Raw genomic sequence first — 12,462 nt, 5'->3', positions numbered from 1 at the left:
TACCTAAAAGTTAACTTCTCTCTCCTTTTCTCCTGGTAGCACCCCTTGCTGGGCTACAGTTTTGGTTAAAAAAACAAACAAACAAAAGAAACCCAAAAAATTGCTGCCAAAACAAAAGACCCAAATCAAGTCAAGGGATCAAATTAAGAATCTGATCCATTTAGAGCTTTCTGGATCTTTTGTGCCAGGGGCCCAGTTATGAAACTTCAGCTTGCACATTTGTTAAGTATAGGTCAGTTTCAACACAAAAACCCAACTTTTCAATGTCTTCAGAGATCAGTTGGTTTGATTCTTGCAAAGCAGCAGGATGAAATGGCACCACTGTTTCCTTCTCCTCAGTCTAGGGGCATTGCAGCCTTTCCTCGCTCACCCCTCTTGAGCGAGGCTTTAAACAGGGATCGGGGATAGCTTGACGGTGCTATAAAGCGTCAAACTTAATGACAGGTTCCCAGTTGGCCTTCAGCGCATCAGATTGCTGTCCACGTCTATAGCTAATATTATTAATAGAAAGTGGAAAGGTAGTTTATGGATAAGGTAATGTACTAAGACATTTGTGATGCAATGCTGGCTATCTCTCAAAATTATTCTTGTCTGCAAAGATGTCTCAGATGTCCGCAGCGGGTGAAATAGCTCCATGAAAGAGCTGAACCACCATCAACTACTTTGCTTGCCTTGGAGTCACTACCTTTGGAGACTGGTTTAATCTAAAGCTGGGACATATATTGGCCTGCTACTATGGGTTGACCCACAAAAACCCAGTCACAAAACAGAGGTGATGGCCTCCACCTCCTATTTATTTAGGAGGCAGGGAATTCCCGCCATAGTAGCTGTCCTGAGCCCCAGCACACGGAGGCGGAGCCGTAGTTCCTAGTTGAGACACAGCAGGGGAGACCCCACGCAGCATTCCTCACCAGTAACAACTCTGCCAGCAGGAGTCCCGACACGGGTCCTTTACTGTGACACTAGCCAGAAATGATACATTGCAGTCTCCAGCAACATTTTTTTAAATAAGCCATTTGTCATTCTTATCTTCATTGTTACATTCAGATAAGTTTTAAGATTCTTTTCTAAAACCATTATCCACTCTACAGATAAAAGAGAATGGGCCATTGAAAGTGGCCCTGAAAATATGATATATGACAGAAGTTAGATTCAGTTACACACAGAAGTCCTTTGCCCTCTGGCCAAGACCACGCCTCGTGGTCTTGTCCAGGAGGGCTCTATGCTTGGTCTCCATGTTGTCACCGAGAGCTTCCCAAGAGTGAATATGGGTGTGTGGAAGAATTAATGAGGCACGTATTTAATAAACACAGAGTTATCAGCCCAAGGGCTTATGAAACCAGGGAAGGCCGGCTGAGCATCAAGTGGGCATCTGTGAGGAAATCACCTCATAGCGAGGCCTCGGCTTTGCCACGCACGCTGGAGGGACGCGGTGGCTGCCGACCCTGGTTAGCTCTGCCAGGTAGGACAGGGCGGAGACAGTCCTTGCGCTAAGTATCCCTCCATACACTTTTTACCTTCTCCTGCATGTGTTATCTCCAGAGTACTAGAAACAACCACCACCATGAATACACAGCCAAGAGAAACATCTCACAACCATAAGCTCTGGTCTGGTTCCTTTTATGCTAAGAGTAGCGTGTATTACAGGTGAAGCTGCGCAGCTGCAGGGTCTGAGAATACGCCACGGTACAACATGCAAAACTGAAATGTAAACGTTATGTAGGCTCAAGAGAAGAACTTTAAAAAAAAAAAAAAAGCCTGGCTGTCCACAGTTCTGATGTACAAGCCTCCTCTGGCAAAGGTGCTCTTTCTGGAAATTTCTGTTCCTTGGGCAAAGCAGAAGGTGGGCAGCCTGGACAGCCAGAGAGCAAGGCTGCTGCACCTGCGAGAAGTGCAGTCCAGGAAGTGCAGGGAGCCAAGGCCCTGTCTGCAGAGAAAGGCTGACCTTGACAGCAGCCCCTGCAGGCCCCAACGCTGCACGTGCGCCCTGGACAAGGAACAACGGTCCAGGGAGTCAATTCTACTGGGCCCTGAGGCTGGACAGAGTGAGACTCGTCAGTGACCAGCAGCAGTTGAAGACTAAAAGACAAATATGAAATATACTGCCCTTAGCTCTTGCTGTGAATTTTATAGTAGGTTCTTCACATTTGCACTTAGTTGTTTTAATAATGAGAATTATGTCACATCTCTGAATGAAAAAGTAACTTCTTTTTTAATTAATCCAATGCTGGCAAGACTAGCTGCTGGCACCACAGGGTCATAATTCCTGCATCATTAATCACCTTGTGTTAAAAAAAAAAAAAAAACACTTGATTTCAGGAATTACTAATCAGTATAAAATGCATAAACAGCCTGAGGAATGCTGGCCTCAAATGCTTAACGTGCTGGCAAGTGTCTCGGAGCTCAAGGAGAACTAAACAAGCCGCTCTCACACGAGCGCGGCTCTGCTCTTGCAGACGCTGGGTGAGCTGCAAGCTCGCTGTGCCCGACAGCACCCAGGCTGCCGCCACGAGATCGCGGGACTGACGATCGGGAAGCAGGGAACGTCTGCAGCACCAAACTCTTGCCAACCTGACTTTTTCTGAACTATTCCCAAGGGGTCAGTACATGCAATTTTTTTTAAGACCTCACTGGACATGATAAATGTTGCCATCTACTGTGTTCAACTGTGAGAATGTTCAATATGACACAAAGCAAAGACCAAAGCCTGAGAAATTTTGTTACTTGTGAATTTGTCCTTGGGAAAGCGGTGTGGCCACGTTTCCCATGCTGCTAATCGCCTTGTGAGGGGCTCAGCATTTCTGAGACAGCCCAGCTCTGCCCGGCAGCTCTGTGGGACACGTGCCCCGGCTCTTGCGTCCCAGCTGCCTGGCTAATACTGGTGCCCCTAATGGAGAGGTGACTCCTCTAAAGGGGAATGTTCCCTCTCAGAGAACCAGCTGTCGCTTACAGTAGAGCTCATCAATCCTTGGGCCTCGGACAGACAGCGCCGTGCACACAGCGCGCTGCGTCCTCACCGTGGACATGCGGGCCGAGAGGCGGGCTGGGTTCTGTCGGGCCCCTCTCCGGCAGCCCATTCACGTGCTTCCACTGCATACGGCACAGAGTGGAAACTCACAGGTCCACCTCCCCTTTTATGGGTAATCACTAAAAACTAGTGTTGGAAGGAGCAGGAAGTAAAGGGAAATGACATTAAAATATGCTGAATGTGAGGTTCCAGCTGAGTGACTTTACATTATTTTCCACCCATGGGTAACATTTTCCAGGACTGGTGTTTAGAAAACCAGATGTGTTTCGTGTTTTTCCTTGTCCAAAGCATTTGGATGCATGCGTGGGAAACACCCAACACGCTTTCTTAGACGCGGCAGGTCTGTGCGAAGAGGCCATCAGGACACTATTTGAATTAAGCACAGACACTTTACAGGACTGACTGACAACATCTCTTTTTGAAATAATAAAATTAGTAGATTTTAAAGCACTATTTGCAAAGTAACATTTTAGTTTCTAGCTAGATCACTGCTGGAAAACCTATTCCATGACCTGAAGTCTCCCCGTGGACACTGGCATGATGACACACTTCCTAATGACTAAGTAAAAGTTCCTTTGAAAGTATTCTCCTTCCTGAGTCATATTATTCGGGGAACACGAAGGGTGGCTGAGTGTACATAGAAAACAGCTGTTTAGGTATTAAACTCTGGTTTGTATATAGAGAGAGAAAGCAGGGAGCTGGGCTGGGGCTGGGCAGATGCCCCTCAGCTGCACTCAGAGCCTCGCCGCCGCTTGTCCCCATCTGGATGTGAGCCAGCGTTCTGATGACAACCCGCTCCCACTTGGCACAGGCTCCGCACCGAGGCCGCCGGGAGCGGGAGGAGCGGCAGCTGCAGTGGGGCGCAGAGGGAGTGCCCCACGATGGCTGTGGGTGAGAGGCTGAAGCCGCGCCCAGATGGTGGCTGCGCCATGTCCCCAAGGCCCTGCGCCCTCAGCCCGGAAGACAGGCCTCCCGGGGCCTCAGGAGCCCTCTGAGAGCAAAGCAGGGTCAGAAGGGACTCCGAAGCCTGCGAGCGAGAAAACCTTAATACAGAGTCCCTCTCAGGAGTTCATACGCCAAAGCCCCCACCACAGCTGCCATTTTGTATAAAAATGCAAAAAATCTGGATGTTATCAATAGTATCTTTCAATTTTTTAAGCAGGGTCTATTTCTGTGGTGTTTGGCAACACTAATAATTACTCAATAACATTGAAATCCGACCTCTCTTTATACATGCTTTATTTTTTCAAATTGTCATCAGATACTTTTATTTGGGGGATTATGTTTCAAATGGGCCAAAGAGAACCAGAAATATTTTATATATGTTTGAGGATTTAAAAAAAATACTTGTTCTTTTCTCCATATATGTTATGTTGACAAATTAATGCTGTTGCTTGATGGCATTCCTCTGAGGTAAATTCGCTGGCCCCAAGAGGGCACACTCCATTGATCTGATCTTACTGTGGTCCTTATTGATACGGGTAAACCAAATAAAAGGCTTAATGATATGATTTCTAGCAAAAATCCAGCAATACAAATGGCAACAGGTGGCCACAGCCGGGCAGAGGGGTCTCCTGCCACCTGGGACAGCAGCACTTGAAATAGGAGGACACAGGCACGGACTAGGGCTCTTCCCCCAGGTGTGGGCAGAACGACGGATCGGATTAGGCACCCACCTGCCTGTGGAGCTGTCCCCTGTCCACAGTCTGCAGCCGCGCGCCGTGGTCCCCAGTCTGCACCGGGGAGTGTGGGGAATGCTCCCCCACCGGGAAGCCACAGCCCCGATCGCCGTCATCCCGGTCTGGGCCGCCTGCCTGCTGAGCCCCCTGGACTCCAAGCTCACCCAGCCCGGGGAGGGTCTCTGGATGCTCACCCTGAAACCAGCAGGAGATGATGGTCACAGCTTCGCCCAAATCCTTTTGCTGTACAGCCTGATTTTTATCATTTGAGGGTAATTATCCACTTATGGATCATCAAGTCCTGTACTTCTCAGTGCTTTGCCCTCAAATGCTCATTTCGGTCATTTCACTCATTGGCAATTACTCCATTTAAATAGCACAGGGTAAGTGCTCAATTTATTAGAAAAGATATTAATAAGAAATTTTACTATTTATAAACCAGTATTGCTTATGGCTATGGTTTTATAAATTAGAGGAGGAGGAACTCCAGAATATTGATCAGCAAGAAATTTTGCAACTATTTCTAGGCTTTGCTTAACAGTGGTTTTCTGTGTCATGGACACTTGGAAGCTGGTGCAATTAATTTTTGATCAATTTCTTCACCCTGAGGAAAGAGAATCACTGTAGAGAGAAACCAAGTGCTCTCAGTCCCTTTAAGCAGCTGACCCAGCAGCGGGGTGTGGGAGTACTGCCGCCCTGGGCTCGCTGGGCAGCAAGGCTGGGGGCCTGCAGAGCGAGGGCCCTCACTTTAATCAATACCAATCAAGCAGAAAGCAAATAACTCTGTTCTGTTTGTTACAAATCTGGGAATTATGACATAAGAAGAATAATAAATACAAATTTCAGAGGTGGCAAAGTGACACATCTGAAGCTTAGAAAAGACCCTTCTAATCCTGTGTGGGCAGAATGGGCTCTCACATCTGGGAACAAAAACTGAATGGAAAGAAGAGCAGAAGTTTCAGGACCAGCTCTTTCAAACCCGCAGGGCTGGGTGCGGTGGTGAAGGGCCTTGGGGTGAAGACTTCAGTGGATAAACCAGCAGCAAAGGAGGTGGCACAGAACGGCTGCAGGATGGAGTTGCAGACCCGAAACTAGGTCGGAGTACAGCATGGATTTCTTGGTTTGCTATGTAACTGGACAAGCCATTGCATTTCTGTTGCTTGCACTGAAACTGACACAAAATAATTTAAAATAATAGGACCTGACTATGTGCAGGATGGGTGGGGGAACAGCAGAGCTTGGGGTCAAGAACAAAACGGCTGCAAGTACAACCAACTCTGCAGGCAGTTACCTCGGTCAGATCCTCCCCTTCCTCCTCCATCTGCGTGCCTTGCCGCCAGTGTTTCAGCAGCCACCTGAGTTTGACGTAGAAGAGGAAAATGTTCTGCTTCAGTGACCTGAGCTCCTGCTGCATCAGATTCTTCTCATCACTCCAGGTTCGCTCGTGGAGGGTGTTCTGCAAGGCCAGGCTGTGCATTTCCAGTTCTTTCCACCTCAAGGCATAGAGGTGCTCCTCCTCCATCTTGAACGGAAGGAAAGAGAAACTGTGACAAGCAGCTATTCTAACTGGCCACCCAAACCCAGCCAAGAGTCTCTGCAAATTGCCATTCAATCTACAGCACGTTGCATATGGGATGTGAAGCCCCCGTGTGTTTAGTTTGATTAAAGACTTGAGCTGTTTACTATTTATAAATCCTCGTAAGTTTTGTGCTTCAGAAGCAAGTGCCATTTCAAAGTAAGGTATTGTAATCAGTTTTCGTCATGTCTCTCATGGTGTTTTTAGATGTCTCTAAGACTCCTTCAGGAAAACTGTTTCTTGGATGCATGGCTTACAGCTGACTTGAGTTCCACTCAAGTGGATTCCATTTCCTCTCTGCACAAGGCCTGGCACTCAAAGGCACATGACAATTATAAAGAAGAAAGGAAGTGGAAATCCCTCCCCTTTACCTCCTGAGCTCCTGGCTCCCCGCAGCCCTGGCAGAGGAGCACAGCAGCTGACGGGGAGCACTCAGATCGGCCGGAAGGGGAGCAAACAGGAAAGTAAGTTTGATAACCTACTTCCACAAGTAAAGAGTAAACATTCCTATCGGATCTGGGTATCTCTTAGGGAAATAAAAGCACTGTTGAAAAAGAAATGTCTTACATCTCCACCTTAAGCTCCCGTGTTTTAAACACCACGGGTACAGGCAGTCTTCCAAGCAACAAGCAACTAACCATGCAAAAGGGTGAACAAAATCTTATTTTGCAGATAAGGGCAAAAGACTAATACCTATAGTAGCTAAAGTGATACACGGATCAAAGCCTTGTGTTCCATAGACCAAAATAAAAAGTTCGAATGCCAGCCTTACGGTGGCTAGCAGCTGTCCTCTCCCAATTTAACATTCTCTTTTATGCCAAAAACCAAGGCAGGGATTTTTTTTTCCACTTAAAGTACTAGATTAATTCTCAGAAACCATGGGAACAGGACTGTGGCTGCCTGAGGCCAGTGACGGGTCAGAGGCAGCTCTGGAAAGGCCCATGGGTCTGGGCAACGACTTGCAGTGCTGCTGGTAATACCTGATCTTTACTGTACTTTGGCTAAAACAACAGAAAAGGGGCGATTTTACTCGCCATCTCAGCAGCCCTCAGGGGGCCACCACTGGTTCTCCCCTGCGGACTCAAGGGAGCACCAGTGGGGAGGGCAGCCGGGCACCCCGGACATTCAGCGTCTGCAATTTCTTACTGATTAGTCCAGGTGGTCCTTTGGGGGGAGAAAGGTACATGTAACATTTCACACTCAAGATGTAACAGTCCTGGGGTCTTTTGCACCATCTTGGCTGAGTTAGCTACAGGACAATAAAGGAGGCAGTTACTCTGCGACAAAGATCATAATTACAAGGGAGGAGGTCTGGTCTCTGGTCTCTCCTTTACAGAACAAGAATCATGAGGAAGGACTTAATCTATAATCCAAGAAACAAAATTGCAAACATGTTCCATGATTTAGTCTTTAGGATTTAACTTCTCCCCTGATATAATACACTTAGAGTCCTAACATTTTATTTTCTTTTGCATGTTTTAGCCAGCTGACTCTCCCTAGGCAAGGTCAGCCTTCTCAGGGGCAACATGAAGATCACCTCTGCTCCTCTCCCCATGCTGCGATGGACAGGCACTGAGACACGGGGTCCTTCCCTCTGGAGCACCGTCCAGGCCCCCCTGGAAGCCTCCCTCCTCTCTCTGACTTCTCCTCCACTGCCCTTTCTGCTGCCTTCTGTTCCACTGCTCCAGTGGCTTCCCAAGTCTCAGAGCTCAGTCCTCTGCCCTCTTATGTTAAGGGACACCTTCTCTTCCCTTCTGAACAAGGCTGGAGGACATATCTCCGCCTCCAAAGCCTCTTCAACACACACCTTTGCTACGAATCCAACTACTAGAAACACCTGGGACCCTGCCATTTTGTTACCAGCATACCCAGTGATAAATTCACTTTTCAAACAATATTTGGTGCAATGCAAAAAAAAAAATTTTTTTTTTACTTAGAAATTTATCATTCAAGTAATATGAAATTATTTTCCTTTGGTAATGATATGTGAAATTTGACCTACAAAACAAACACTTAAAAAGGGGTGTGCATCTAATGGGAGAAGCTGGCAGAAAATATTTAGACCTTGACATTCAACTCTGCCTTCCCTGAGCTGCAAAGGTGCAGAAGATGCTCCCTTAATCAGTTTGTGACCCACTTGGATCACATGGCCATGGTCAATGTCCTTGCCAAAATAAATCTTGGATACACTCAGTATCTTATTTGCACAGGATATGCATTTTAAAACACTAAGGTGGCGTCCAATTCAAGATCAACTGCTTTTGTTTTGTTTTAAAGACACCACTGTCTTTCAAGAACAAATACAAGGGGGGAAGTGCAGCTACAGCCAATTCTGAACCCAGATATCTGTTTACAACTTAATTAGATTTGGGGTGGCAGGGACTGGACCGTCCTCAGGGAGGCCTACGGCGATGAGTGTCTGCATCTGTGAATCTTTCTACTAGGCACTCTGGGAAAGGATTTGATGGATAAAGGGTAATTAGCCAGTCACAGGCTATTCTAGAATAATGTAAGTTAATCAGGCTACAGCTGAAGTAGTGGCAGTTTTTTGAAGGCAATTGTTTAAGGTGAGTTGTTGAGGTTTCTACTAGAAAATTCACCTAACATTGACAAAGGTGACAGACACATTTCCCTGTCCAGTTGCAATGAGGCCCTCATTTACGTTAGTACACTGCAGGAAAGCTCAGATTAGATATGAGGAAGACCTCCCTGAGACCTGGGAGTCTCGTAAGTCCTGAACAGCATGTTACAGAGCAGAAAGGTAGACAGTTATCTTTACGGGGCATCCGAGAGGGGGCAGCTCTACTGGGTTTCCACGTATGTGCCCATGAATCCAGGAGCCTGGGTACGACAGACAGCATCCTTTGAAAATGCATCTTGGCATTTCTCCTTAGGGGTTGTGCCGTCCAGGCAGCAGCCCTGCTGAAATCTGTGTTAAATATTTACCTTACGGATCTTGTTTGTAAATGTCTCTGTCTCCTCTTGATGCAGTCTGGCCGCCTGCACGAGCTGGCCCTGTAGCTCCTCTATGGATACACTCTGCTCGGGTAAAACAGGGGGGCCCCTGAGCTGATTGGTGGGATAAAGGAAGGGGTTTAGTGGAAACGAGACCTCTGCCTGAGGTGACAACGCAGGACAGACATCTGCACAAGCTGGGGACACACACGGAGCGACACAGCACGCTCGGAGCTGCAGCAGTGGAGTGACTGCGGCAACACTCGCCACCTGAGCCCTGGCGCCCGGACGCCAAGACGGCTCCACCTGCCCTGCGTCTCACCCAGGAGGCGAGGGCCAAGTGGGCGTCTCGCCCTGAACCTCAACCACCGCGATAACCGCCAACCAGGCTGAGTGAAGGAAGCTGGGGGACACCAGAGGTGTCCTTGTTCCCACAGCGGCTTCTAGGTTTTGAGACATGCCAGGGTGGTCAGGGCTCGGCAGTCGGGATGGAGGGAGGCAGGCGTGGCCACCCATCACACGTCGGCAGCCTCTTAATTCTCTGAGCCATACGGTCTACGGCGAATAATTAATTCCATCATATGCTTTCTTATAGAGATTTTTTTTTTGCTCAACTAAGGGTGCCTTTCTTTCTTTCATCCCGAAATCTGACCCTGGATGCTCAGGGCAGGGGGCTGGGGCTCTTTCAGTTAGCAGAGACCGGTGGCTTCAGCAACGATTGAACAAAGATCCACTCACTACACTTTAGGTTAAAAATAGGTACCCAAATCCGTATTATGATTTTTTTTTTAGTAAAGTCTACCTTTTACGTCTAAATGGTAATGATATGAGAAAGCAGAGTCACTACTCTTGAAATAAAATGTATTCTTTAGCGATGGAAACCCTGTTATACTAAAAATCCCAGGCATCATTAAAATTTAAGTGTGTCATTTTACCCACTGGTTTATGCTACTTGAAGGTAGGTGATTTATAAAACTGGGAATTCAAGTGGATTGTTGCAATAAAAATGTGTGTCATTTCACTGGTTCATTCTGATTTCCTTTCCAATGCATCTATTACTTCTCAGAGATGGGGCCTGTGTTGTCATGAGTGAAGATCATACCCCAAAAGCAAGAGATGAAGAAAATTAACGAGCAAAGTACTTCCCTTAGCACGGGGAATGAGAGGGAGAGGGAAAGGGAGGATGAGGAGGAAGGGGGAGAGGAGGGGGAGGAAAGAGAGGGAGGAGGGGGAAGGAGAGGGAGGAGGGAGAGGGGAGAGTAGCTTAGCTTAGAACAGAGACAGAAAATCAAAACCAACTTTGGGATAAAATTTGAAAGCCAGAGATTTAAACTTACCCTACTTTCTGGGAATTTAAGAATTTCTGAGAGCATTAAATGCTTCTTTGATTTGCTAGTTGTTACAGATCATTATCACAGTCTTTTGTATGCATTAGTATATTATATGCAGTGTTTAGGATTTTCTTTGAAAAGAGGCACTTCTTTCTCTACATGTCAAATTTACTGCAATGACTAATTTTTCATTTCTAAAAGTTTTATTTTATTATTTTTTAAATATGCGTGGTCTTTTATGACAGTGACTTACTCTTTTCTCATGTTTGCTTGCCTCTAATAATTTCGAACACGTCTTTTACAGTGTCTGACAATTCTATCACCAGAAGGTCGTAGAGCTGAATCCCACTATCTGCCATGTCTGCTGACTCTTGCTCCTGGTGGATGTTTCTGGCCTGTGTGTCTAAAGTTTTGCATTGTGAGTTCATCTTCAAGGGGCAGTGAGCTGTGGATCTCGCATGAGATCTGGGTTGAGAAGGTGCCTCCAGGTTAGTTTTGTGTTTGCTGAAGCCAGCAATTTAACATAAATCCCTTTCCTTGTGGATTCTTTCACTGAACAGGTATAACCAATTCAAAGCCTGGTCCTGGGCGAAGGCTGGCTGTAACCTTCTCCTGAGCTGGAGCCCACGCTGGCAGACAAGTGTCCTGTGCCTCCCCCTGCCCACCCGGGACCAGCAGGCAGATGGACCTCCTGTCTGTAAACTCCTTTCCCTGCCGAGTTGGGCCCTGTCTCCGGTTCCCTTGCAGGTACTGAAACCCAGGGCTCCGGGTTACTAATGCCAGCAACCATCCCTTAATCTGCCTACCTAAAGGCCTCGGATACTGCTCTGGTTTTCAATTCTGAAATCAATTCCTACCCTTGAAGATTTCCCTAACTTTCTTGAGAATTCAGCTAAAAACTTTAAAGGATGCTTATATTTTATGCAGCATTTTATTCAATAACTATTTACGGAGCACCTACAGTGCTGAGCACCGTCCCGAGGACTGGGGAGAAGGCAGCGATGCAGCTGCCAGCCCTGCCCTGGGCTCCCCCTGGCCCTCGGGGCTCGTGCAGGAGCATCTGCAGGTCCTCTGGGCTGCTCTGCTGCCTGCTTCACTTTCCAGTTATACATTACTTTCTACATTTGGAATGTAAAAATCCCCCTGTTTTAATGCATTATATACTAGCCAAAAGCCTGATATTATTAGATGCTAAAACAGATGTCCTGATCAAGCTTATCGTTTAAGAAAAGCAAAGATCCATCAATTTATTTTCTATATACTACATTAAACTATTTAGTTTGGTTTTAGTCTTAATAAATAATATATAAACCATTTTATTTTAAATAGATAGGTGAGCCTCATATTTCAGCATCGTTTCATTAAAAACGTGCTCCCCTGTCTGAACCACACCTCTGAAGGGTCACAGAAAAGGACTTGAGGTCCCATGAGGTTGTTCACCGGGGGCATCTGATTTACCCACGTGACTCCAGTACGTCTGTGTACGCTGTCGCCACCTGGTCAGCAGCAGAAACTTAGAGACTCCTGATCTGCTAGAAGTTTCCTTTTTCATCCACTTTTGCTAATGGAATATTAAAACCCCCACAGACAACTGCTCCTAGCTGGGATGCCACCGTCACTCCAGTGTCACAAAGAACAAAATACAAACATGCTGTGACAAAAGTTTCAGTCCAGAATTATTCTATTGCCACACGACTACATATAACCACATACGTTTGCAGAAAGTTTTCACAGGACACATAGAATTTCCTCTAGAAAAATAAAGACTTCCCTTCATCACCCAATCCCCAAAGGTTTGATTCTAAAAACCATCCTTTGCTCACTTACCTAAGATTCTGATTAAACACCAAACGAATTCATCTTAAACAAATACCATCCTCACACGTTTCCAAG

The 12,462-nt window shown here is 46.6% G+C and overlaps 1 protein-coding gene across 5 annotated transcripts in view; it reads right to left on the bottom strand.

Annotated features, from left to right (window-relative positions):
• Positions 1-12,462, bottom strand: part of MTCL1 (microtubule crosslinking factor 1) — a 116,359-nt gene that overhangs the window by 27,209 nt on the left and 76,688 nt on the right. For 3 of the 5 annotated variants that reach the window (XM_069468261.1, XM_069468258.1, XM_069468263.1), the window contains exons 7-9: positions 9,230-9,352; positions 5,999-6,229; positions 4,705-4,902 (exon numbers count right to left, since the gene is read on the bottom strand). In XM_069468261.1, the coding sequence (XP_069324362.1) occupies positions 4,705-4,902; positions 5,999-6,229; positions 9,230-9,352 (552 nt within the window). The remainder of the gene's footprint in view (positions 1-4,704; positions 4,903-5,998; positions 6,230-9,229; positions 9,353-12,462) is intronic. The other 2 variants (XM_069468262.1, XM_069468260.1) reach the window with 1 other exon arrangement.

The sequence above is a fragment of the Eulemur rufifrons genome, chromosome 5 (genome assembly GCF_041146395.1).
Source record: "Eulemur rufifrons isolate Redbay chromosome 5, OSU_ERuf_1, whole genome shotgun sequence".
Taxonomy (NCBI): domain Eukaryota; kingdom Metazoa; phylum Chordata; class Mammalia; order Primates; family Lemuridae; genus Eulemur; species Eulemur rufifrons.
This window is presented reverse-complemented; position numbering and strand designations above follow the sequence as displayed.